This window comes from Fringilla coelebs (genome assembly GCF_963513975.1).
Source record: "Fringilla coelebs genome assembly, chromosome: 26".
Classification (NCBI taxonomy): Eukaryota; Metazoa; Chordata; class Aves; order Passeriformes; family Fringillidae; genus Fringilla; species Fringilla coelebs.
In genome coordinates, this window is record NC_140052.1 from 1,087,529 (window position 1) to 1,112,514 (window position 24,986).

At 67.3% G+C, this 24,986-nt stretch overlaps 2 protein-coding genes across 2 annotated transcripts; both read left to right on the plus strand.

Annotated features, from left to right (window-relative positions):
• Positions 1-195: 195 nt before the first annotated feature.
• On the plus strand, positions 196-8,066 carry DDX56 (DEAD-box helicase 56). Its single transcript, XM_084221860.1, has 14 exons — positions 196-272; positions 623-784; positions 1,737-1,897; positions 2,629-2,799; positions 3,545-3,635; positions 4,192-4,436; positions 5,167-5,280; positions 5,663-5,833; positions 6,077-6,171; positions 6,285-6,358; positions 6,699-6,788; positions 7,077-7,182; positions 7,710-7,798; positions 7,886-8,066. Exons 1-14 carry the CDS (start codon positions 210-212, stop codon positions 7,964-7,966), a joined length of 1,713 nt encoding a protein of 570 aa, XP_084077986.1. The 5' UTR covers positions 196-209; the 3' UTR covers positions 7,967-8,066.
• A 1,582-nt stretch (positions 8,067-9,648) lies between these two features.
• NPC1L1 (NPC1 like intracellular cholesterol transporter 1) lies at positions 9,649-24,811 on the plus strand (the record flags this gene model as incomplete). Its single annotated transcript, XM_084221726.1, has 19 exons — positions 9,649-9,702; positions 11,115-12,628; positions 13,565-13,665; positions 13,742-13,914; positions 14,376-14,504; positions 14,762-14,944; positions 15,087-15,201; positions 15,675-15,802; positions 16,114-16,248; positions 16,697-16,786; positions 17,114-17,304; positions 17,791-17,918; positions 18,869-18,989; positions 19,242-19,297; positions 19,926-20,076; positions 21,344-21,575; positions 22,687-22,800; positions 23,371-23,533; positions 24,651-24,811. The coding sequence occupies 19 exons, from the start codon at positions 9,649-9,651 to the stop codon at positions 24,809-24,811; spliced, it is 3,939 nt and encodes a 1,312-aa protein (XP_084077852.1).
• Between the last annotated feature and the right edge of the window lie 175 nt (positions 24,812-24,986).

Genomic DNA, 24,986 nt, shown 5'->3' on the forward strand with positions numbered 1-24,986 from the left:
GAGGGTGTCCTGGTGCTCCAGGCTGCCCAAATCCGGGCGTTTTCCCCCCAGAAATCGGCCCCGGGTGGGATTTTGGGGTGTCGGGGGTGCTGTCAGTCCTCCACCGCCAGGGGGCGCTCTCTGCTTCCAGCCGCCCTGGCGGCGCTCTGGGCGCGCCACCGGAAGTGTCGGTGCTGGGCGCGGCCGGAAGTGTGGGAGGTGGGGCCAAGATGGCGGCGGAGATGGAGGCGAAGGGGTTCGAGCACATGGGGTTGGACGGGCGGCTGCTGAGGGTGAGGGGCAGCGGGGCCGGGAGGGACTCGCGCCGGGGAGGGCGTGGGGTGGGGGGACAGCGATCGCCGGGGTCCCGGGAGGGGTGAGGGGTCCCTCTGAGGGGAGGGATCGGGGGCGGAAGGCGCTGGGACACCGGGGTGGCGCGGGGCTTGTGGGGTCGCTTTGGGGACCCTCTGAGGGCACGGGGACATTGGCGTCCCTTCAGGGGTGGGGGGCCTGAGGGGACACCGGAGTCCCCGGGACACTGGGGATTGCCACCACGGGGAGGGAATGTCCCTGCGGTGGCACTGGGGGTGGCAGTGTCGCCGCGCTGGTGTCCCCGTGGTGCCACCCGGCCCTGTGCCCGCAGGCGGTGGCGGAGCTGGGCTGGGCCGTGCCCACGGCCATCCAGGCCCGCGCCATCCCGCTGGCCATGGAGGGCCGCGACCTGCTGGCCCGGGCCAGGACGGGCTCGGGGAAAACGGGAGCGTACGGACTGCCGCTGCTGCACAAACTGCTGGGCGTCAAGGAGGTACTGGGGGAACTGGGGATACTGGGGGGCACTGGGGGGAACTGGGAGCACTGGGACTGCCGCTGCTGCACAAACTGCTGGGCGTCAAGGAGGTACTGGGGATACTGGGGGCACTGGGGGGCACTGGGGGAACTGGGAGCACTGGGACTGCCGCTGCTGCACAAACTGCTGGGCGTCAAGGAGGTACTGGGGGAACTGGGGGGCACTGGGGGGAACTGGGGGGAACTGGGAGCACTGGGGGGAACTGGGGGGCACTGGGACTGCCGCTGCTGCACAAACTGCTGGGCGTCAAGGAGGTACTGGGGATACTGGGGGAACTGGGGGAACTGGGAGCACTGGGAGGAACGGGGGGGAACTGGGAGCACTAGGGGGAACTGGGGGAAACTGGGAGCACTGGGGGGAACTGGGGGAAACTGGGAGCCCTGGGGGGAACTGGGACTGCCCCTGCTGGGCGTCAGGGAGGTACTGGGGGAACTGGGGGAACTGGGAGTACTGGGGGGCACTGGGAATGCCCCTGCTGGGCATCAAGGAGGAACTGGGGATACTGGGGGGCACTGGAGGATTGGGGGTGGGAAGGACTGGGGAATACTGGGGATACTGGGGGGCACTGGGAGCACTGGGACTGCCCCTGCTGTACGAACTGCTGGGCATCAGGGAGGTACTGGGGATACTGGGGGGCACTGGGGGAAACTGGGAGCACTGGAGGGCACTGGGACTGCTGCTGGGCATCAAGGAGGAGCTGGGGATACTGGGGATTGGGGTGGGCAGGACTGGGGAGTACTGGGGGTGCTGGAGGAGGGCCCTGGGGGGATGGTGTCCCTGGGGGGCCGTGTCCCTGGGGGCCGTGTCCCTGGGGGATGGTGTCCCTGGGGGGATGGTGTCCCCGGGATGATGTGTCCCTGGGGGCCGTGTCCCCGGGGCCGTGTCCCCGGGCTGAGCCGCTGTCCCGCAGGCGTCCCCAGCCGTGCCGCAGGCCGTGCGGGCGCTGGTGCTGGTGCCCTCGGCGGAGCTGGCGCGGCAGGTGGGGCACACCCTGCGCCGCCTGGCCGCCTTCTGCGCCCGCCAGCTGCGCGTGGCCGAGCTCTGCGGACACTCGGACCTCGCTGACCAGCGGTCAGTTGTCACCTGTGTGCCCCCGTGTCCCCAGCCCCCCCTGGTGTCCCTGACCCCCTGGTGTCCCCAGCCCCACCCTGGTGTCCCTGAGCCCCTGGTGTCCCTGACCCCTCCTGTGTCCCCAGCCCCACCCTGGTGTCCCTGACCCCTCCTGTGTCCCCAGCCCCACCCTGGTGTCCCTGACCCCTCCTGTGTCCCCAGCCCCACCCTGGTGTCCCTGACCCCTGGTGTCCCCAGCCCCACCCTGCTGTCCCTGACCCCCCCTGTGTCCCCAGGCCAGTGCTGATGGCACAGCCGGACGTCGTGGTGGGCACCCCCAGCCATGTCCTGGCACACGTGGCCGGGTACAGCCTGGCCCTGGGTGTCCCCTGGGTGTCCCCTCAATGTCCCTGACCCCTCCTGGGTGTCCCCTGGGTGTCCCTGACCCCCGGGTGTCCCCAGGCCGGTGCTGATGGCACAGCCGGACATCGTGGTGGGCACTCCCGGCCGTGTCCTGGCGCACGTGGCCGGGCACAGCCTGGCCCTGGGTGTCCCCTGGGTGTCCCCTCGATGTCCCCAAGCCCCTGTGACCCCTGCATGTCCCCAGGCCGGTGCTGATGGAGCAGCCGGACATCGTGGTGGGCACCCCTGGCCGTGTCCTGGCGCACGTGGCCGGGCACAGCCTGGCCCTGGGTGTCCCCTGGGTGTCCCCTCGATGTCCCCAAGCCCCTGTGACCCCTGCATGTCCCCAGGCCGGTGCTGATGGAGCAGCCGGACATCGTGGTGGGCACCCCCGGCCGTGTCCTGGCGCACGTGGCCGGGCACAGCCTGACCCTGCGGCCCTGGCTGGAGCTGCTGGTGCTGGACGAGGCCGATCTGCTGCTGTCCTTCGGCTTTGGGGACGACATCCGCGCCCTGCTCTGGTGGGGACACGGGGGACAGGGCGGGGACATGCGGGGGACAGGGCGGGGACACGCGGGGGACAGGGCGGGGACACAGAGAAGGACATGGGGGACAGGGTGGGGACACGCGGGGGACAGGGAGGGGATACGGGGAGGACACCTGGGGGGACGGGGGGGACACAGAGAAGGACACAGGGGGAACAGGGAGGGGACACTGGGGGGACAGGGAGGGGACACCAAGGGGACACAGAGAAGGACACGGCGGGACGGGGGGGACACAGAGAATGACACAGGGGGGGACAGGGAGGGGATACTGGGAGGACAGGGAGGGGACACTAAGGGGACATAGAGAAGGACCTGGTGGGACAGTGTGGGAGTACAGGGGGGGACACAGGGTCAGTAGGGGGGACAATGGGAGGGGACACTGAGGGGGACAGGGAAGGGATATGGGGGGGACATTGGGGACACAGAGGGCTTTGGAGAGGGCTTTGGGGTTTTTAAAGTTTTGGGGTTTTCTGGGAGGTTTTGGAGGACACTGGGGGTTTTGGGGCCGTGAGATTTCAGGGGGCACTGAGGATTTGGGGGGCCCTGGGGTTTTGGGGTCTTGAAGGTTTTGTGGGGCACTGAAGGGTTCTGGGGGTTCTGGGCAGTTTTGGGGTGTTCTGGGCAGTTTTGGGGTGTTCTGGGCAGTTTTGGGGTGTTCTGGGCAGTTTTGGGGTGCCTGGGGGGGGGGTTGGGGTGCCCCTGACCCCCCGTGTCCCCCCAGCCACCTGCCCAAGATCTACCAGGCCATGCTGGTGTCGGCCACCCTGAACCCCGAGCTGGAGGCGCTGCAGGAGCTGGTGCTGCACAACCCCGTGAGGAATTTGGGGGGTTCAGGGACCTTTTGGGGGGTCTGGAGTCAGGTTTGGGGCACAAATCCCTCACGGCCCATCCCTGAGCCCAAATCCCGTTCCAGGTGCAGGTTCTCCCCCTGGGGCTGTTCCCCAATCCCCAATTTTGGGTTTTTAACCCCAAATCCCATTCCAGGTGCTGGTTCTCCCCCCAGAGCCCCGGCTGCCGGGCTGCTCCCAGCTGCAGCTGCTCCCAGCTCCCCAATTTTAGATTTTTAACCCCAAATCCCGTTCCAGGTGTAGGTTCTGCCCCTGCAGTAGTTCCCAGCTCCCCAATTTTGTGTTTTTAGCCCCAAATCCCGTTCCAGGTGCAGGTTCTCCCCCTGCAGCAGTTCCCAGTCCCCAATTTTGCATTTTTCCCCCCAAATCCCATTCCAGGTGCAGGTTCTCCCCCTGCAGCAGTCCCCCAGTCCCCAGTTTTGCGGTTTTAGCCCCAAATCCCCATTCCAGATGCAGATTCTGACCCTACAGCAGTTCCCGATCCCTCATTTTGGGTTTTTAACCCCAAACCCCGTTCCAGGTGCAGGTTCTCCCCCCGGAGCCCCGGCTGCCCGGCCGCTCCCAGCTGCAGCAGTTCCAGCTGCGCTGTGGCACCGAGGAGGACAAGTTCCTGCTGCTGGCGGCGCTGCTGAAGCTGCGGCTGCTGCGGGGCCGGGCGCTGCTCTTCGTGGGCAGCCTGGCACGGGCATTTAGGGTCAAACTCTTCCTGGAGCAGTTCGGGATCGCCGCCTGTGCCCTCAACCCGCAGCTGCCCGCACGCTCCCGGTCAGTGCTGGGGCTGTGGGGTGGGATTTATGGGGTGGGATTTACGGGAATTCACATTTGTGCCCTCAACCCGCGGCTGCCCGCCCGCTCCCGGTCAGTGCTGGGGCTGTGGGGTGGGAATTATGGGGTGGGAGTTATGGGAATTCCCATTTGTGCCCTCAGTTCCCAATGGGGTGGGAATTATGGGGTGGGAGTTATGGGAATTCCCATTTGTGCCCTCAGTTCCCAATGGGGTGGGAATTATGGGGTGGGAGTTATGGGAATTCCCATTTGTGCCCTCAACCCGCTGCTGCCCGTGTGATCCCAGTGAGTCCTGGGGGATTTATGGGGTGGGGTTTAGGGGAATTCCCATTTGTGCTCTCAGTTCCCAATGGTGTGGAGTTTATGGGGTGGGATTTATGGGGTGGGGTCTATGGGATTGGACTTACGGGAATTCCCATTTGTGTTCTCAATTCACTTCTGCCTGTGTGATCCTGGTGAGTCCTGCGGGGTTTGTGGGGTGGAGTTATGGGAATTCCCATTTGTCCCCTCAGTTCCCAATGGGGTGGGAATTATTGGGTGGGGTTTATGGGAATTCCCATTTGTGCTCTCAGTTCCCACTGTGGGGGGAATTATGGGGTGGGATTTATGGGAATTCCCATTTGTGCCCTCAATTCCTGTCCCCGTCCCTGGTGGCACTGAGCTGTCCCTGTCCCTGGTGGCACTGAGCTGTCCCTGTGCTGTCCCACAGGTGCCACGTCATCGCCCAGTTTAACCGGGGTCTCTACGATTACATCGTGGCCACCGACGAGGAGGGGCCGGCGGAGCCCCCCCGGCACCGCCCGCGCAGGGGGGGCACGGCCAGGTCAGCCTGGGGACACTGGGGGGACATTGGGGACACTGGGGACATTGGGGACATTGGGTACAGCCAGAGCCCCCCTGGCACCGCCCATGCAAGGGGGCACGGCCAGGTCAGCCTCGGGACGCTGGGGACACTGGGGACATTGGGGACAGCCAGGTCAGCCTGGGGACAATAAGGTGGCACAGGGTACAGCCAGGTGAGCCTGGGGACAATAGGGACAGCCAGGGGACACTGGGGACAGCCAAGCCAGACTGGGGACATAGGGGACAGTTTGTGGACACTGGGATCAGCGGGATGGCACTGGGGGCAGCAGGGACAGTGGGTGCCACTGGGGGCGGCACTGGGGACTGGGACCATGTCCCTGACTGTCCCCATGTGCCCTCAGGAAGGGTGACAAGAAGGGTGACAAGAAGGGTGACAAGAAGGGACAGCCCCCGCAGTGTCCCCAGGACCCCGAGTTTGGGGTCTCTCGTGGCATCGATTTCCAGAACGTCGCCGCCGTCATCAACTTCGATGTCCCCAACTCGGTAGAGACCTACATCCACCGCGTGGGCAGGTGTGTCACCGGGGCCACCAGGGGTCATCGGGGGTCACCGGGGCCACCATGGGGTCACCTACATCCACCGTGTGGGCAGGTGTGTCACCGGGGCCACCGGGGCTCACCAGAGTCCCCAGGGCCACCACAGGTCACCGGGGCCACCATGAGATCATCAGGGTGTCCCCAGAGGGTTTGAGGGGGGTCCCTGTCCCCAGGGGTGTCCTCAGGGTGTCCCCATGGTCCCGGTGTCCCTGTCCCCAGGACAGCCCGTGGGGACAGCCCTGGCACGGCGCTGACGCTGGCACTGCCCGACGAGCTGGAGGGGCTGCGGCGCATCGAGGACACGCTGGCAGCAGGTGGCACTTGGGGACACTGGGGGGGGGTGTGGGGACATTGAGGGGACACTGGGGGGGTCGGGGACACCGAGGTGACCCCGAGGTGACCCCGAGGTGGCCCCGTGTCCCCACAGAGAACGGACAGTCCATGCTGCAGCCCTACGAGTTCCGCATGGAGGAGATCGAGACGCTGCGGTACCGCTGCAGGGTGAGGGGACACTGAGGGGACAGTGGGGACACTGAGGGGACACCGAGGGGACAGTGAGGGGACAATGGGGACACCGAGGAGACAGCGGGGTCAATGGGGACACCAAGGGGACAGCAGGGACACCAGGGGGCTGTAGGGGCTGGTGCCACCCTATGTCCCTCCAGGATGCCCTGGGGAGTGTCCTGGTGTCCCCAGTGCTGTCCCAATGATGTCCCCAATGGTGTCCCCAGGATGCCATGCGCGCTGTCACCAAGCAGGCCTGTCCCCAATGTCCCCAGTGTCCCCAATGATGTCCCCAATGTCTCAGTGATGTCCCCACTGATGTCCCCACTGTCCCCAGGACGCCATGCGCGCTGTCACCAAGCAGGCCGTGCGCGAGGCGCGGCTGCGGGAGCTGCGCCAGGAGCTGCTCAACTGCGAGAAGCTCAAGGTGAGACCCCAAAATGGGGGTAAAAAACCCCAAAATGGGGATAAAAACCCCAAAATTGGGATTAAAAGCCCCAAAATGGGGATTAAAAGCCCCAAAATTGGAATAAAAAAAACCCAAATTGGGGATAAAAACCCCAAATCCTTTTGGGATTTCCTCCCCAACCCTTCAGTTTTAACCCGATTTTTGCCATTTTAGTAACTCTGTGGGAGGGATTTCCCTGCTGCAGTTAACAAATTACTGATTAATTCTTGGAGAAGGATTAATTAAGTGTTAATTAACGAATTCCAGGTGTATTTTGAGGACAATCCCCGGGACCTGCAGGCGCTGAGGCACGACCGGCCCCTGCACCCGGCCAGCGTGCAGCCACACCTGGGCCACGTGCCCGAGTACCTGGGTACCCAAAAATGGGGCAGAAAAGGGGGAAATTGGGAAAAATGGGGGGGAAAATGGAAATTTGGGGGAAAAAATGGGAAAAAATTGAATTTTTGGGGGGGAAAAATGGGAAAAAAATTGAAATTTTTAGGGAAAAAAATGGGGAACTGGGAGCAGCCCCAGCCCCAACTGGGCCACGTGCCCCGAGTACCTGGGTACCAAAATGGGGCAAAAAAGGGGGAAATTGGAAAAAATGGGGGGAAAAATAGAAATTTGGGGAGAATATGGGGAAATTTGGGTCTGGGGGTCGTTTTGGGGTGGGCAGTGGAGGAAATTGGGATTCTGGGGTGGTTTTGGGGTGGGCAGTGGGGTATTTGGGGTTCAGGGGGGGTTTTGGGGTTCAGGGGTGGTTTTGGGGAGGGCAGTGTGGTATTTTTGGGGTTCAGGGGGGGTTTTGGGGTTCAGAGGTGGTTTTGGGGAGGGCAGTGGGGTTTTTTTGGGGTTCAGGGGGGGTTTTGGGGTGCACTAACCCCCTCTGTGCCCCCCCAGTGCCCCCCAGTCTTCGCGGCATCGCCGACCCCAACCCCAAAAAGAGGAAATGTCCCCGAGGGGCCGGCGCCCGGCGGGGGGGGAAGAAGGTGAGGGACCCCAAATTCCTCCCAAAAATCCCCAAAACCCCCAAAAAATCCCCCAAAACCCCTCTGACCCCCCCTGTTTCCCCTCAGCCCCGCGGCTCCGGGAATCCCCTGCAGAGCTTCAGATTCGCCCGGCGCGGGAACAAACGGGGGGCAGCGGGGACCCCCTGACCTGGCACACCTGGGGACACCTGGGGACACCCCCTGAGTGCCTGGGGACACCCCCTGAGTGCCTGGTGGCACCTGGTGGCACCCCCTGAGTGCCTGGGGACACCTGGGGGTACCCCCTGAGCCACCTGGGCACTCCTAGAACCACCTGGGCACAGATGGGGAGCACCTGGGGACACTCCCCTGTGCCAGCCTGGGGACACTGGTGTCACCCTCTGAGCCCCTGGGCACACCCTGGGGTCCCCACGGTCACCCCCTGTGCCAGCCTGGGGTCCCCAGGCTCACCCCCTGTGCCAGCCGGGGGACCCGGCTGTGTCACCCCCCTGTGCCAGCCTGGGGACCCGGCTGTGTCACCCCCCTGTGCCACCCTGAGGCCACCAGGGCCATGCTGTGCCCCCCCCCGGGGGTTGGTGACAAATAAAGGTGCCAAGGAGCCGCTCCAGTGTCCCCTGGTGTCCCCTGGGGCCGGGCACGGGGACAGGCGTGTGACTCTGCCGTGGGCAAAGGTGCCAGGGCAGTGTCCCCCTTATCTGTCACCCCCTTATCTGTGTCCCCCGTTATCTGTCTCCCTTTATTGTCCCCAAGGCCACCAAGGCCATAAACAGCGGTACAAGGACACCCAGGGGTGGCATCGAGGGGCTGGCACCCCTGGGGACACTGAAGGGACCCGGTGTGGGCTCGGGTGTGGCACTGCCCCGCCCTGGTGGCATCGGGGACAGGCGTGGCACCGAGCGGGGTCCAACGGCCTGAACCCGGCGGGGACAGAGGGCGGCGGTGGCACTGTCACACGGGGATGGCACCGGGATGGCACTGGGACAGAGGGCACTGGGGTGGCCCTGTCACCACCGGGGTGGCACTGGGGTGGCCCTAGCACAGCGCACCAGGGAGTCACCCCCAGGGTGTGGCATTGTCACAGTGGGTGACGTCCCGCTGCCACCCTAAACTCCCAAATTCCCATTTCTTCCCCACATCTGCACCCATGGGTGCCACCCTGTGCTCTCCAAATCCCTGTTTTCTCCTCATTTTGATGCCACCCATGGGTGCCACCCTGTTTTCTCATATCCCCGTTTTCTCCCCATTTCAGTGCCCATGGGTGCCACCCCACACTCCCAAATCCCTGTTTCCTCCTCATTTTGATGCCACCCTGCACTCCAAATCCCCAGTTTCTCCCCATTTTGATGCCACCCATGGGTGCCACCCTGTGTTCTCAAATCCCTGTTTTCTCCAATCCCTGTTTTCTCCCCATTTCGGTGCCCATGGGTGCCACCCCACACTCCCAAATCCCCGTTTTTTCCCTATTTCGGTGTCACCCATGGGCGCCACCCTGGTGCCACCCCGCTCTCCAAATCCCCGTTTTTCCCCATTTCAGTGCCACCCATGGGTGCCACCCCGCTCTCCAAATCCCCGTTTCCTCCCCATTTTGATGCCACCCATGGGTGCCACCCCGCTCTCCAAATCCCCGTTTCCTCCCCATTTCCGTGCCCGCGGGCGCCGCCCCTGCCCCGGCCGGCGCCGCCCCGGGCCCGGCCCCGCCCGGATCGATCGATCGATCGGGTTAATGATCGATCCGGCCGCGGGGCTGATTGGCCGCGCTGCCGTCAGGCCAGCGGTGCCCTCCCCGGCCGGCACCGGGGGGCGGGGGGGCTTTAAAGGCGCGGGTGGCACTTGGGGACAGCCCTGTCAGCATGGCCGCCTCCCTGGCACTGCCCGGCGCCCTCCTGGCCGCGCTCCTGGCGCTGGTAGGGGACAGGCGACACCGCGGGTGGCAGCGGGAGGGACGCGGGGAGTGCCACCGGGGGGCGGGGGGGCGCCGGTGCCGTGCCCACCTGGTGGCATTTGGGGACCGAGGGTGGCAGAGCCGGGGGGACACCGGTGCTGTGCTCACCTGGTGGCATTTGGGAGGGGCTGAGGGTGGCAGAGCTGGGGGGACACCTGGTGGCATTTGGGAGGGGCTGAGGGGGACACCTTTGGGTGCCATCTGGGTGGCATTCAGAGGTGGCAGGGTGGGGACACCCCTTCGGGTGCCATCTGGGTGGCATTCAGAGGTGGCAAAGCTGGGGACACCATTGTGGCACCCACTGTGTGGCATTCAGAGGTGGCAGGGTGGGGACACCCCTTTGGGTGCCATCTGGGTGGCATTCAGAGGTGGCAAAGCTGGGGACACCATTGTGGCACCCACTGGGTGGCATTCAGAGTTGGCAGGGTGGGGACGCTCCTTTGTGTGACATTTGGGTGCCATCTGGGTGGCATTCAGAGGTGGCAAAGCTGGGGACACCATTGTGGCACCCACCGGGTGGCGTTCAGAGGTGGCAGGGTGGGGACACCCCTTTGGGTGCCATCCAGGGGTGATGTGCAGCAGCTGGGAGTGGCAGAGCCGCTCCTTGTGGTGCTCTCAGGTGGCACCTGGGTGACAGCCGGGTGACACCGGGGGGGCAGTGTGTGGCAGAGCAGGGGACGCCTCCAAAGTGCCCATCAGGTGCCCTCTGGGTGGCATTTGGGGGGACTGAGCGTGCCAGAGTGGGGGACACTGGGTGACATTTGGGTGCCACTTGGAGGAGCTGGGGGTGGCAGAGTGGGGACAATGTGGTGCCCACTGGGTGCCACTTGGGCGCCGTTTGGGGGGACTGGGGGTGGCAGAGCTGTGGGGACACCACCATGGTGCCCGTCAGGTGTCATTTGGGTGCCGTTTGGAGTGGCTGGGGGTGACAACACCGGGGGACACCTCCACGGTGCCCATCGGGTGGCATTTGGATGCCATTTGGGTGTCATTTGGATGCCATTTGGGTGTCATTTGGGTGCCATCTGGGTGTCATCTGGGTGTCATTTGGGTGCCATCTGGGTGCCATTTAGGAGCCATTTGGGTGCCATTTGGATGTCATTTGGGTGTCACTTGGGTGCCATTTGGGTGTCATTTGGGAGCCATCTGGGTGCCATCTGGGTGCCATCTGGGTGCCATTTGGATGTCATTTGGGTGTCATTTGGGTGCCATTCGGGTGTCATTTCGGTGTCTTTTGGGTGCCATTTGGGTGCCATTTGGATGTCATTTGGAGGAACCCAAGGTGCCAGAGCTGTGGCGACGCCTCCTCAGCGCCCACCAGGTTCCCCTCCAGGTGCCACCCCCGTGCCACCACCGCCATCCCTGTCCCCGCAGGCGTCCCCGTCGCTGACCCCCACGCGCCAGCCCGGCGTCTGCGCCTTCTACGGCGAGTGCGGCCGCAACCCCGAGGTCAACGTGTCGCTGGTGCCCTCGCAGGTGCCCTGCCTGTCCAACACGCCCGCGCAGCCGGCGCGGGGCGCGCTGCTGTCCCTGCTGCGCGTCGTGTGCCCCGAGCTGGCGCGGGGGGACAACGAGACCACGCTGGTCTGCTGCAACTTCGAGCAGCTGAGCGCGCTGCGCGTCAGCGTGGGGCTGTCGGGCGCCGTGCTGGCGCGGTGCCCGTCCTGCGCCCGCAACTTCGCCAACCTCTACTGCCACAACATCTGCAGCCCCGACCAGAGCCTCTTCACCAACGTCACCCGCGTCACCCCCCGCGTCATCAACTCCACGGCGGTGCAGGCCGTGCTGGAGTACCAGCTCTTCTACAGCCGCCGCTACGCCGAGGCCGCCTTCGCCTCGTGCCAGGGCGTGCGGCTGCCGGCCACCGGCGGCTTCGCCATCTCCACCATGTGCGGCCGCTACGGCGCCGAGCTGTGCACGGCCCAGCGCTGGCTGGACTTCCAGGGCGACAAGAACAACGGGCTGGCGCCGCTGCAGATCGACTTCCGGCTGCTGCCCAACGGCTCCGAGCCCGGCCCGGGCATCGTCCCGCTGGACGCGCCCGTCTGGGGCTGCGACCAAGCGCCTGCCGCCGGGCAGGAGCCGTGCTCGTGCCAGGACTGCGCCCAGGCCTGCCCGCCCGTGCTGCCGCCGCCGGGGCCGCCGCCGCCCTTCCGCATCGGCCGCGCCGACGGCGTGCTGGTCATCTGCGTGCTGCTCTTCGCCGTCCTCGCCCTGGCCTTCCTGGCGGCCGTGCTGCGCCGCCGGGGCACGGCCCGCGTGGCGCTGAAGCCGCGCGGCCGCGGGTGCTCGCGGCGGGCGGGCGAGGCCTGGCAGCGCGGCCTGGAGCGGGCCTTCCGCCGCTGGGGCACCGCCGTGGCCACGCGGCCGGTGGCCGTGCTGGTGGTGGCCGTGGCGGCGGCCGGAGGGCTGTCGGCCGGGCTGGTCACCCTGCGGCTGACCACGGACCCCGTGGAGCTGTGGTCGGCGCCGGGCAGCCGCGCCAGGCAGGAGAAGGAGTTCCACGACCGCCACTTCGGGCCCTTCCTGCGCACCAACCAGGTGATCGTGACGGCGCCGGGGCGGCCCGGCCTCACCTACGACTCGGTGGTGCTGGGCACCAAGAACTTCAGCGGGGTGCTGGCCCAGGAGGTGCTGCAGGCGCTGCTGGAGCTGCAGGAAACGCTGGCGGGCACCACGGCGCGGGCGGCGGGCAGGAACGTCAGCCTGCAGGACGTGTGCTACGCCCCGCTGAACCCCGCGGCGCCCGGCGTGGGCGACTGCGCCGTGTCCAGCGTCACGCAGTACTTCCAGAACAACCGCAGCCGCCTGGCCCTGCGCGCCTGGCAGCAGGACGGCAAGCTGCAGGGCACCGTGGACTGGCACGACCACCTCATCTACTGCGTCAAGTGGGTGCCGCGGGCGGGGGGCACGGGGGGCGCGGGGCAGGGTGGGCGTGGGGTGCCCAGGTGTGGGGTTCGGGTGATGCCATCATGGCATGGTGCCTGTGGAGTGCCCAGGTGTGGGGCTGGGGTGATGCCCATCATGGCATGGTGGGCGTGGGGTGTCCCATTGTGGGGCTGGGGTGATGCCCATCATGGCATGGTGGCCGTGGGGTGCCCAAGTGTGGGGCTGGGGTGATGCCCATCATGGCATGGTGGCCGTGGGGTGCCCCGTTGTGGGGCTGGGGTGATGCCCATAATGGCTTGGTGGCTGTGGGGTGCCCCATTGTGGGGTTGGGGTGATGCCCATCATGGCTTGGTGGCTGTGGGGTGCCCAGGTGTGGGGCTGGGGTGATGCCCATCATGGCATGGTGAGCGTGGGGTGCCCAGGTGTGGGGCTGGGGTGATGCCCATGGGGCTCTGTCCATGATTTAGTGCCCGTGGGGTGCCCCATTGTGGGGCTGGGGTGATGCCCATCATGGCATGGTGGCATTGGGGTGCCCCATTGTGGGGCTGGGGTGATGTCCCATCATGGCATGGTGCCCGTGGGGTGCCCAGGTGTGGGGCTGGGGTGATGCTCATCATGGCATGGTGCCCGTGGGGTGCCCCATTGTGGGGCTGGGGTGATGCCATCATGGCGTGGTGGCCATGGGGTGCCCAGGTGTGGGGCTGGGGTGGCATCAGTGGGGTGCTGCCCATGGCACGGTGACTGTGGGATGGGCAGCTGTGGGGCTGGGGTAATGCCCGTGTGGGTTCGGGGTGCCACCCGCGTGTCCCCCGTCACTCTGGGGGGTTTGCCCGTGGGTCCAGGGTGTCACCCGCGTGTCCCCCATGCCAGCCGGGCGCGGGGCCGGGGCCGGGCGGGCACAGCCCCCGCTGACGGCCCGGCCCTGTCGCCACCAGCTCCCCGCTCTCCTTCAAGGACATCACGGCGCTGGAGCTGAGCTGCATGGCCGAGTACGGCGGGCCCGTGTTCCCCTACATCGCCCTGGGCGGCTACCGCGGTACGGGCGGGCTCTGGGGTGTCCCCCGAGGGTGTCCCCGCGCCGTCCCCACGGTGTGACCGCCGTGTCCCCGCAGAGTCGGAGTACACGGAGGCCGAGGCGCTGATTGTCACCTACTCGCTGAACAACTTCCCCGCGGGGGACCCGCGCCTGGAGTGGGCGCGGAGCTGGGAGCGGCAATTCCTGAACGTGGTGCGCGACTTCCAGCGGCGCCACAGCAGCAACCTCTCGGTCACCTTCATGGCCGAGGTGGGCGCCGTGTTCCCTGCGTGTCCCCTGTGTGACCGCCGTGTCCCCTGCGTGTCCCCTGTGTGATCCCTCCGTGTCCCCTCCATGTCCCTGTCTCCCACTGTCCCTGCACCCCTTCCATGTCCCCCGTGTCCCCATGCCCTCAGTGCCCCCCTCGTGTCCCCATGCCTACCCTGCCCTAGGTGGCCCCAGTGCCCCCCACGTCCCTGTCCCCCTTCTATGTCCCCACGTCCCCATGCCCCTGGTGCTTCCTTTGTCCCTGTGCCCCTTCCGTGTCCCCAGTGTCCCCCCTGTCCCTGTCCCCCCTCTCTGTCCCGGTGCCCCCGTGCCCGCGGTGTCCCTCAGCTGTGGCTGTGGCTGTCGCTGTCGCGGTGCCCGCGGTGTCCCCCAGCTGTGGCTGTGGCTGTCGCTGTCCCGGTGCCCGCGGTGTCCCTCAGCTGTCGCTGTCGCTGTCCCCTCAGCGCTCTCTGGAGGATGAGATCAACCGCACGAGCGGGGAGGACCTGCCGGTGTTCGCCATCAGTTACCTGCTGGTCTTCGCCTACATCGCGCTGGCCCTGGGCGAGTACACGGCCTGGCGGAGGGTGCTGGTGAGCCCGGGGGGCACGGGGGGCACCGGGGCGGGCACAGGGACCCGGTGAGCCCCGGGGGGATCAGTTTGGGAGGATCCGGAGGGGTTCGGGCAGGCGCTGGTGAGTCCCGGGGCACCCCGGGGTGGCTGCAGCGGCCGGGGGGGGTCCGGGGGTGCCGATCCGGGGGTGCCGATCCGGGGTGCTGACCCGGGGGTGCCCACCCTGGGGTGCCAATCCGGGGTGCTGACCCGGGGGTGCCCGCCCGGGTGCCGCAGGTGGAGTCGAAGCTGACGCTGGCGCTGGGTGGCATCGTGGTGGTGCTGGGGGCCGTGCTGGCCGCCATGGGGCTGCTGGCGCTGGCGGGGCTGCCCTCGTCCCTCATCATCATCGAGGTCGTGCCCTTCCTCGTGCTGGCCGTGGGCGCCGACAACATCTTCATCTTCGTGCAGGAGCTGCAGGTGGGGCACCGGGGCACCGGGAAATGGGGGTGGTCTTGGGGATGGGGGGCACCGGGGGGCAGGTTGGCACCCTCGGGTGGGCAGGGGGTGCCCGCGGGCGTTCCCCGGCTCTGGGGGTCCCTGACCCCTCCTCTGGCAGCAGCAGTCGCAGCGGGAGCCGGGCGAGACGCTGGAGCAGCACCTGGGGCGGGTGCTGGCACAGGTGGCACCGAGCATGCTGCTCTGCAGCCTCTCCGAGACCGTCTGCTTCCTCCTCGGTGAGCCGGGGGCACGGGGGCACGGGGGGCACGGGGGGCACAGGGACATGGGGGGCACGGGGGGCACAGGGACATGGGGGGCACGGGGGGCAGCTGGGGATGGAGGTGACACGGGGACATGGAGGGCACAGGGACGTGGGGGACATGGGGGCCACAGGGACATGGGGAGCACGGGGGGCAGCTGGGGATGGAGGTGGCACAGGGACATGGGGGATGTGGGGGGCATAGGGATGTGGGGGACATGGAGGGCACAGGGGGGCACAGGGACATGGGGAGCACAGGGTGGGCACAGGGACGTGGGGGACATGGGGGACATGGGGGGCACAGGGACATGGGGGGCACAGGGTGGGCACAGGGACGTGGGGGACAAGGCGCACGGGCCGGGGGGGTGTTGTGCTGTAGGGGGGGTCCCGGTGACCCGGGGGTGTCCCGGGATGTCCCGGTGACCCGGGGGGGGCCCGGGGGTCCCGCAGGTGCCCTCTCGTCCATGCCCGCCGTGCGGACCTTCGCCCTGACGGCTGCGCTCGCCATCGCGCTGGACTTCGCGCTGCAGATGTCGGGGTTTGTGGCACTGGTGGCGCTGGACAGGCGGCGACAGGAGGTGGCACCGGGGACACCGCGGGGCGAGGGCTGGGTGGATGGGAGGGTCCCCAGGGTGGGCACGGGGTGGGTGTGAGTCCCCAGGGTGGGTGTGGGGGCCCCAGGGTGGGCACGGGGTGGGTGAGGGTCCCCAGGGTTATCACGGGGACCCCAGGGTGGGTGAGAGGCTCTGCAGGGTGGGCACAGGGTGAAGCCCCCGGGGTGGGTGTAAGGATGCCCAGGGTGGGTGAGGGTGCCCAGGGTGGGCAGGGCACACCCGTGGGGCACGGGGGGGCCGTGGAGGAGCCGTGCCAACCCCCCCCGTGCCCCCAGGCCGGGCGCTTCGACCTCTGCTGCTGCAAGAAGGGCAAGGTGGGCACGGCCGGGGGGGGCAGGGGGCTGCTGCGCCCCTTCCTCGAGCGCTACTACACCCCCGTGCTGCTGCACCCCCTCGTACGGCCCGCCGTGGTGAGGGCACGGGGACACGGGGGGGACAGGGGGGATGTGGGGGGCATTGGGGGGTACAGGGGACACGGGGGGCAGGGGGGACATGGGGGGCATTGGGGGACAGGGGGGATGTGGGGGGCATGGGGGGAAATGGGGGTGCATAGGAGGCATTGGGGGCATGGGAACAGGAGGGCACGGGGGGCACGGGGGGACATGGGGGGCATGGGGGGGCATTGGGGGACAGGGGGGATGTGGGGGGCATGGGGGGAAATGGGGGCACGTAGGAGGCATTGGGGGGATGGGAACAGGAGGGCACAGGGGGCACGGGGGGCACTCGGGGGCATGGGGGGCATTGGGGGGATGGGAACAGGGTGGGCACGGGGGGTGTTAGGGGTGTGTGAGGGGGTTTGGGGTGACACGAGGGGTCTGTGGGGGGTTTGGGGGTCCCTGAGCAGAGCCCCCCCCCCAGGTGCTGCTGTTCCTGTTCCTGTCCTGCGCCGGGCTCTTCCTGCTCTTCCACGTGTCCGTGGGGCTGGACCAGGAGCTGGCACTGCCCGAGGTGGGCACGGCCACCGGGCACTGTGGGGACACCCTGGGGACAGCGGGGCCCTGTGGGGACATCTGCAGTGATGGCCCCCGTGGGGAGGTTTGGGGACATGTGGGAGTGACACGGACCTATATGGGGACATGTGGGGTGACCCCTCTGGGACCTGTGGGTGCTGGGGGGGTGACATGGCCCAGGATGGGGACACATGGCAGGGGTGACACGGCCCAGGATGGACACCTGGCAGGGTGACACAGGGCCCATTTGGGGACACACGGGGATGCTGCCCCCCCGTCTCCCTCGGTGCCCCCCGGGTGCCCCCCTGACGCCGGCCATCCCCAGGACTCGTACCTGCTCCCGTACTTCTCGGCCCTGAACCGCTACCTGGCCGTGGGTGTCCCCACCTACTTTGTCACCACGGGCGGGTACAACTTCTCCTCGGAGAACGGCACCAACGCCGTCTGCTCCAGCGCCGGCTGCGACAGCAACTCCCTGACACAGAGCATCCAGATGGCCACGCTGTTCCCCAACGTGTGAGAGAGGGAGGGAGAGAGGGAGGGAGAGAGAGAGGGAGGGATGGAGGGAGAGAGAGAGAGAGAGAGAGGGAGGGGGAGAGAGAGGGAGGGAGGGATGGAGGGAGAGAGGGAGAGAGAGAGGGAGGGAGAGAGAGAGGGAGGGAGGGAGGGAGAGAGAGAGGGATTGAGGGAGGGAGAGAGGGAGGGAGTGACTGAGGGACTGAGTGAGGGAGGGAGCGAGGGAGAGAGGGAGGGAGAGAGGGAGTGAGGATGTGAGTGACTGAGTGGGTGAGTGAGTGAGTGAGTGAGCGAGCGAGTGAGTGAAGGAGGATGTGAGTGAGGGAGGGAGTGAGTGAGTGAGTGACTGACTGACGGACTGACAGACTGACTGACTGACTGAGGATATGAGTGACTGACTGACGGACTGACAGACTGACTGACTGAGTCCCTGCCCGCGGGCCCGGCCGGCCCTGCCCGCCCCTGTCAGCCCCGTGTCCCCCCCAGGTCCTACCTGGCCATCCCGGCCACCTCGTGGCTGGACGATTTCCTGGACTGGCTGAACCCCACGGTGCGCTGCTGCCGCATCCACCAGAGCGGGGAGCTCCAGGGCCAGTTCTGCCCCTCCACCAGCGGTGAGCGCGGCCGGGCAGGGCCACTGCGGCCACTGCGGGCCACCAGGGCCACCAGGGGGGCCGTGGGGTGGCCATGGGGTGCCCACCATGGTGGCTATTGGGTGGCCATTGGGTGGGCATTGGGTGCCCACTGGGTGCCCACCATAGTGGCTGTTGGGTGGCTGTTGGGTGGCCATTGGGCGGCCATTGGGTGCCTCCTGGGTGGCCATTGGGTGCCCCACCATGGTGGCCATTGGGTGACTCCTGGGTGGCCATTGGGTGCCCACCATAGTGGCCGTTGGGTGGCCGTTGGGTGACTACCATGGTGGCCATGGGGTGGCCATTGGGTGCTCATCCTGTTGGCATTTGGGTGGCCATTGGGTGCCCACCATGGTGGCCATGGGGCGGCCATTGGGTGCCCATCATGGAGGTCATTGGGTGGCCATTGGGTGACTCCTGGGTGTCCATTGGGTGCCGACTGGGTGCCCACCATGGTGGCCGTTGGGTGGCCATTGGGTGCCCACCATGGTGGCCATTGGGTGTCCACTGGGTGCTCACCATGGTGGCCATGTGGTGGCCATTGGGTGTCCACTGGGTGCCCACCATGGTGGCCATGGGGTGCCCACTGGGTGGCTGTTGGGTGGCCATTGGGTGCCCACCACAGTGGTCATTCCGTACCTACTGTGCTGCTCACTGGGTGGTCACTGGGTGCCCACTGGGTGGTCACTTGGTGGTCACTGGGTGGTCACTGGGTGGTCACTTGGTGGTCATTGGGCACCCACCATGACGCCCACTGTGCACCAGCTTGGTGCCTGCTGTGGTGGCCACTGTGTGTCCTTTGTGTGCCCGCGGTGCTGCCCAGTGGGGTGACCGGTGTCTGGTGCCCACACTGACACCCCCTGTACCCACCCTGACCCCCCCTGTGCCACCCTGACCCCCCCTGTGCCACCCTGACCCCCGTGTGCCCCCAGCTGACCCCAGCTGCGCCCTGGGCCAGTGCCTGAAGCAGCTGCGCCGCCCCACGCCCGAGGAGTTCCGGCGCTTCCTGCCCTGGTTCCTGCAGGACCGGCCCAGCCTGCACTGCGCCAAGGGGTGAGTGACACCGGGGTGACACTGGGGTGGCACTGGGGTGACACCGGGGTGACACCGGGGTGTGCTATCGGGGACACACAGGGGTAAATGCCACCCAAAGGGACACAGAGGTGGGTGGCACTTGTGGGGACGCAGGAGCAGGTGCCACCCATGGGGGTGGTGACACCCAGGGCATGAACACCAGCATGGGCACACCTGGGTGTCTGTCCCCTGACCCCCGTGTCCCCTCTGAGTGTCCCCGTGTCCCCGCAGCGGCCTGGGCGCCTACGACACCGCGGTGAGCATGGACGCCAACGGCACCATCCTGGGTGAGCGAGGGGGGCACGGGGGTGACCACGGACCCCCAGGGTGACCACTGACCCCTGGGAATGACCACTGACCCCAGGGAGTGACCACTGACCCCCAGGGTGACCACTGACCCCCAGGGTGACCACTGACCCCCAGGGTGACCACTGACCACCAGGGGTGACCACTGACCCCCAGGGGTGACCACTGACCCCCTGGAGTGACCACTGACCCCTGGGAGTGACCACTGACCCCCAGGGTGACCACTGACCCCTGGGAGTGACCACTGACCCCCAGGGTGACCACTGACCCCTGGGAGTGACCACTGACCCCTGGGAGTGACCACTGACCACCAGGGTGACCACTGACCCCCAGGGTGACCACTGACCTCCTGGAGTGACCACTGACCCCCAGGGTGACCACTGACCCCAAGGAGTGACCAATGACCACCAGGAGTGACCACTGACCCCCAGGGTGACTGCTGACCTCATGGTGCCCTCTGTCCCCAGAGTGACCACTGACCCCCAGAGTACCCAATGACCCCAGAGTGCCCTCTGTCCCCTCTGTCCCCTCTGCCCCGCGGTCCCCTCTGTCCCTCTGTCCCTCTGTCCCGCTGTCCGTCTGTCCCCGCTGAGCGCTCCCTGCCCGCAGCCACGCGCTTCATGGCCTACCAGCGCCCGCTGCGCACGTCCCAGGAGTTCACGGGCGCCCTGCGCGCCGCCCGCGCCCTGGCCGAGCGCATCACGGCCACGCTGCGCGCCGTGCCCGGCACCGACCCCGCCTTCCGCGTCTTCCCCTACACGTGAGTGGCGCTGCCGGCCCGCGGGGACCTGCCGGGGACACGGGGGGACGAGGGGAGGGGTGGGCAGGTGGCGGTGCCCGGGGCAGGGTGCCCCATCTGGGGTGCAGGGGGTGCCCGGGGCAGGGTGCCCCATCTGGGGTGCAGGGGGTGCCCCAGTGCCCCTGTTGGGGGTCGTGAGTTGGTGCCCCCATTAGGGGGGCCCATCCCGGGGTGCAGGGGGTGCCCCAGAGCCTTGTTGGGTGCCCATTTTGGGCTGCCCTGTGCCCATACCAGAGTGCCCAGTGCCCCTATCAGAGTGCCCAGTACCCATGTTGGGGTGTTGCTGCCATATCAGGGTGCCCAATGCCCCTATCAGAGTGCCCAATGCCCGTTTTGGGGTGCCTGGTGCCCATATCAGGGTCCTCAATGCCCCTATCACAGTACCCAGTGCCCGTTTTGGGGTCCTGGTGCCCGTCTTGGGCTGCTCGATGCCCATATCCCAGTATCCAGAGCCCATTTTGGAGTCCCAGTGCCCATATCAGGATACCCAGTACCCATTTTGAGGTCCTGGTGCCCATATCAGGGTACTCAGTGCCCATATCATAGTATCCAGTGCCCAATTTGGGGTGCCCAGTGCCCATATCACGATACCCAGTACCCATATCACGATACCCAGTGCCTGTTTTGGAGTTCTGGTGCCCATATCACGATACCTAGTGCCCGTTTTGGGGCACCCAGTGCCCGTTTTCGGGTGCCCAGTGCCATATCCCAGTATCCAGAGCCCATTCTGGGGTGCCCAGAGCCCGTTCTGGGGTGCCCGGTGCCCTCCCCGGTGCCGGTGCCCGTTCTGGGGTCCCCGGTGCCCATATCCCGGTACCCAGAGCCCGTTTTGGGGTCCCCGGTGCCCATATCAGGGTCCCCAGTGCCCATATCCTGGTACCCAGTGCCCGTTTTGGGGTCCCCAGTGCCCATATCATGATACCCAGAGCCCGTTTTGGGGTGCCCGGTGCCCTCCCTGGTGCCAGTGCCCATCCCTGGGGTCCCCAGTGCCCATATCCCGGTACCCAGTGCCCGTTTTGGGGTGCCCAGTGCCCGTTCTGGGGTCCCCGGTGCCCACCCTCGGTGCCGGTGCCCGTTTTGGGGTCCCCAGTGCCCGTTTTGGGGTGCCCAGAGCCCGTTCTGGGGTGCCCGGTGCCCTCCCCGGTCCCCGGTGCCCTCCCCGGTGCCCTCCCCGGTGCCGGTGGCCCGGGCGGTGTTGCAGCGGTGCCAGAGCGGTGCCACCCCGCAGGGTGACGTACGTGTACTACGAGCAGTACCTGACGGTGGTGGCCGAGGGGCTGGTGACGCTGGCGCTGTGCCTGGTGCCCACCTTCGCCGTGTCCTTCCTGCTGCTGGGCATGGACGTGCGCTCCAGCCTGGCCACGCTGCTGAGCATCGCCATGGCGCTGCTGGGCACCGCCGGCTGCATGGCGCTCTGGGCCGTGCCCTACAACGCCGTGGCGCTCGTCAACCTGGTGGCGGTGCGGCGGGGACACGGGACACGGGGGTGGCATAGGGGACACGGGGGACAATGGGGACACGGGGACACGGGGGACAGTGGGGACAGTGGGGACAGCAGGGACACGGGGGGGCATAGGGGACACGGGGACAGCGGGGACACGGGGGGTGGCACGGGGGACAGTGGGGACACGGGGCACGGAGGGGGCACGGGGACATGGGGGGGGCATAGGGGACACGGGGACACGGGGGGGCATAGGGGACACGGGGACATGGGGGACAGCGGGGACACGGGGACATGGGGGTGGCACGGGGACACGGAGGTGGCATGGGGGACACGGGACATGGGGCACGGGGGTGGCACGGGGGACACAGGGACATGGGGACATGGGGGTGGCATAGGGGACACAGGACACGGGGTGGCACGGGGGACACGGGGCATGGGGGGGACACGGGGCACGGGGGTGGCACGGGGACAGCGGGGACACGGGGCACAGGGGGTGGCATAGGGGACAACAGGGACACGGGGCACGGGGGACAGCGGGAACATGGGGACACGGGGAGTGGCACGGGGATACGGGGCACGGGACACGGGGGGTGGCATGGGGGACACGGGGACACGGGGACACGGGGCACAGGACACGGGGGCTGGCAGAGGGGACAACGGGGACACGGGGCACAGGGACACAGGGGTGGCACGGGGGACAGCGGGGACATGGGACACAGGGAGTGGCACGGGGACATGGGGCACGGGGAACACAGGGAGTGGCACGGGGATGTGGGATGTGAGGGGTGGCACAGGGACACGGGGCCCACGGGCTGGCACAGGGGCATGGGGCACATTGGGTGGCACAGGGACATGGCTTATGTGGGGTGGCACAGAGACCTGGGGTGGCACGGGGATGTGGGGCACGTTGGGTGGCACGGGGACGTGGGGATATGGGGTGGCACTGGGACACGGGGTGGCTTTGTGGGCACAGGAGGTGGCAGCAGGAGCTGGGACATACCAGGTGACACGGGGCCCGTGGGGTGACACGGGGGTGGCTCTGGGGGCACTGGGGGTGGCTCTGGGGACATGGGAGGTGGCTCTGGGGACATGGGGGTGCCCGGGGTGCCAGCCCAGTGTCCCCACAGGCCGTGGGCATCTCGGTGGAGTTCGTGTCCCACATCACCTGCGCCTTCGCCCGCAGCTGCCAGCCCACGCGGGTGGCACGAGCCGCCGAGGCCACTGTCACCATGGGCAGCAAGGTGGGCACGGGGGACACCAAGGGACACCAAACCCTGCCAGGGCGGGGGTGGCACCGTGGGACCCCAAACCCTCCTGGGCCGGGGGGTGACACCGGGGGACCTCCTGGGCCGGGGGTGGCACCACGGGCACCACCTCCTGGGGTGGGAGGTGACACCGTGGGACCCCAAATCCTCCTTGGCCCAGAGGTGACACCACGGGACCTTTTGGGACCAGGGTTGGCACCGTGGGACCCCAAACTGTTCTGGGGCTGGGGAGGTGACACCGTGGGACCTCCTGGGGCTGGCACCGTGGGACCCCAAACTGTCCTGGGGCTGGGGGGTGACACTGGGGTCCTCCTGGGCTGGGGGTGACCCCACGGGACCTCCTGGGGCTGGGAGGTGACACCATGGGACCCCAAACCCTCCTGGAGCCGGGGGGTGACACTGGGGTCCTCCTGGGGCTGGGAGGTGACACCATGGGACCTCCCGGGGCTGGGAGGTGACACCGTGGATCCTCCCGGTCCGGGGCTGGCCCCGCGGGACGCTGTCCCCGGCTGGGCGGTGTCACCGAGGTGGCCGCTGTCGCCGCAGGTGGTGGCGGGGGTGGCCATGACCAACCTGCCGGGCGTGCTGGTGCTGGCGTTCGCCAAGGCGCGCCTGGTGCGGATCTTCTTCTTCCGCCTCAACCTCATCGTCACCCTGCTGGGGCTGGCGCACGGGCTGGTGTTCCTGCCCGTGCTGCTCAGCTACATCGGTACGGGGACAGGGACACCGCGGGGACGGGGACACCCCTGGGGACACGGGCATCGCCACAGAGACACCCCTGGGGACAGGGACATCGCCACAGGGACACCGCGGGGACAGGGTCACCCCTGGGGACAGGGACATCGCCACAGGGACACCACGGGGACAGCCACAGCCCTGGGGAATGGGGACACCGCCACAGGGACACCGCAGGGACAGGGACACCCCTGGGGACAGCCGCAGCCCTGGGGACAGGAACACCGCCACAGGGATACCGCAGGGACAGGGACAGGGACATTGCCACAGGGACACCCCTGGGGATGGGGACACCGCCACAGGGACACTGCGGGGACAGGGACACCGCCACAGGGACACCGTGACAGGGACACCTCTGAGGGACAGGGACACTGGGACAGGGATACCCCTGGGGACAGCCACACCCCTGGGAACGCGGGCATCGCGACAGGGACACCGGGACAGGGACACCCCTGGGGACAGGGACATCGCCACAGGGACACTGGGACAGGGACACCCTTGGGGACAGGGACACCAGCATCGTGTCACCCCTGAGACAGACACGGGGACAGGGACACCTCCGGGACAGGGACAGTGTGACACCGGGACAGTGTCATCTCCGGGATGGGGACAGGGACAGGGACAGTGTCACCTCGGGGATGGGGATGGGACAGTAACACCTCTGGGACAGGGACATCAAGCCTGTGTCACCTTGGGGATGGGGACAGGGACAGTGACACCGCGTCACTCTTGGGGACATGGACAGTCTGACACTGGCACCAGGCCTGTGTCACCTCTAAGACAGTGACAGTGACACAGTGCCCGTTGTCCCCAGGGCCTGGGGACAGTGGCAGTGACACGGTGCCTGTGTCACCCCTGGGGACAGTGACAGTGACACGGTGCCTGTGTCACCCCTGGGGACAGTGACAGTGACACAGTGCCCGTTGTCCCCAGGGCCTGGGGACAGGGACAGTGACACGGTGCCCGTGTCACCCCTGGGGACAGTGGCAGTGACACGGTGCCTGTGTCACCCCTGGGGACAGTGACAGTGACACGGTGCCTGTGTCACCCTGGGGACAGTGACAGTGACACAGTGCCCGCTGTCCCCACAGGCCCCGCGCCGCAGGTGCCAGCAGGGCAGGACACGCCGGGGGACACCGTGCAGGGGACAGGGCCAGGCCAGGCCAACCCCTGCTTCAAGGACACGGACACGGACAGGGACAAGGACAGGGACAAGGACAAGGACAAGGACAAGGGGTCCAGGAAGGGCTGAGCCCCCCGTGCCCCTCCCCCCCGCGCCCCTCCCCCCTTTCTATTTAAACTGGTTTTGTCACATCCTGCACTGGTTCGACTGGGATGGACGGGGGGACAGGGCGCTGCACAATGTCACACGGGCTGGGGACACGGGGACACTGTGGGGCACAGGGACACTGTGGGGACACAGGGAC

Coding starts and splice junctions, on each gene's coding strand:
- DDX56 (XM_084221860.1), top strand. CDS start 210: ATGGCGGCGGAGATGGAGGCGAAGGGGTTCGAGCACATGGGGTTGGAC. Junction 5,281..5,662: donor CGCAGGGGGGGCACGGCCAG/GTCAGCCTGGGG, acceptor ATGTGCCCTCAG/GAAGGGTGACAAGAAGGGTG. Junction 7,799..7,885: donor CCCGGCGGGGGGGGAAGAAG/GTGAGGGACCCC, acceptor GTTTCCCCTCAG/CCCCGCGGCTCCGGGAATCC.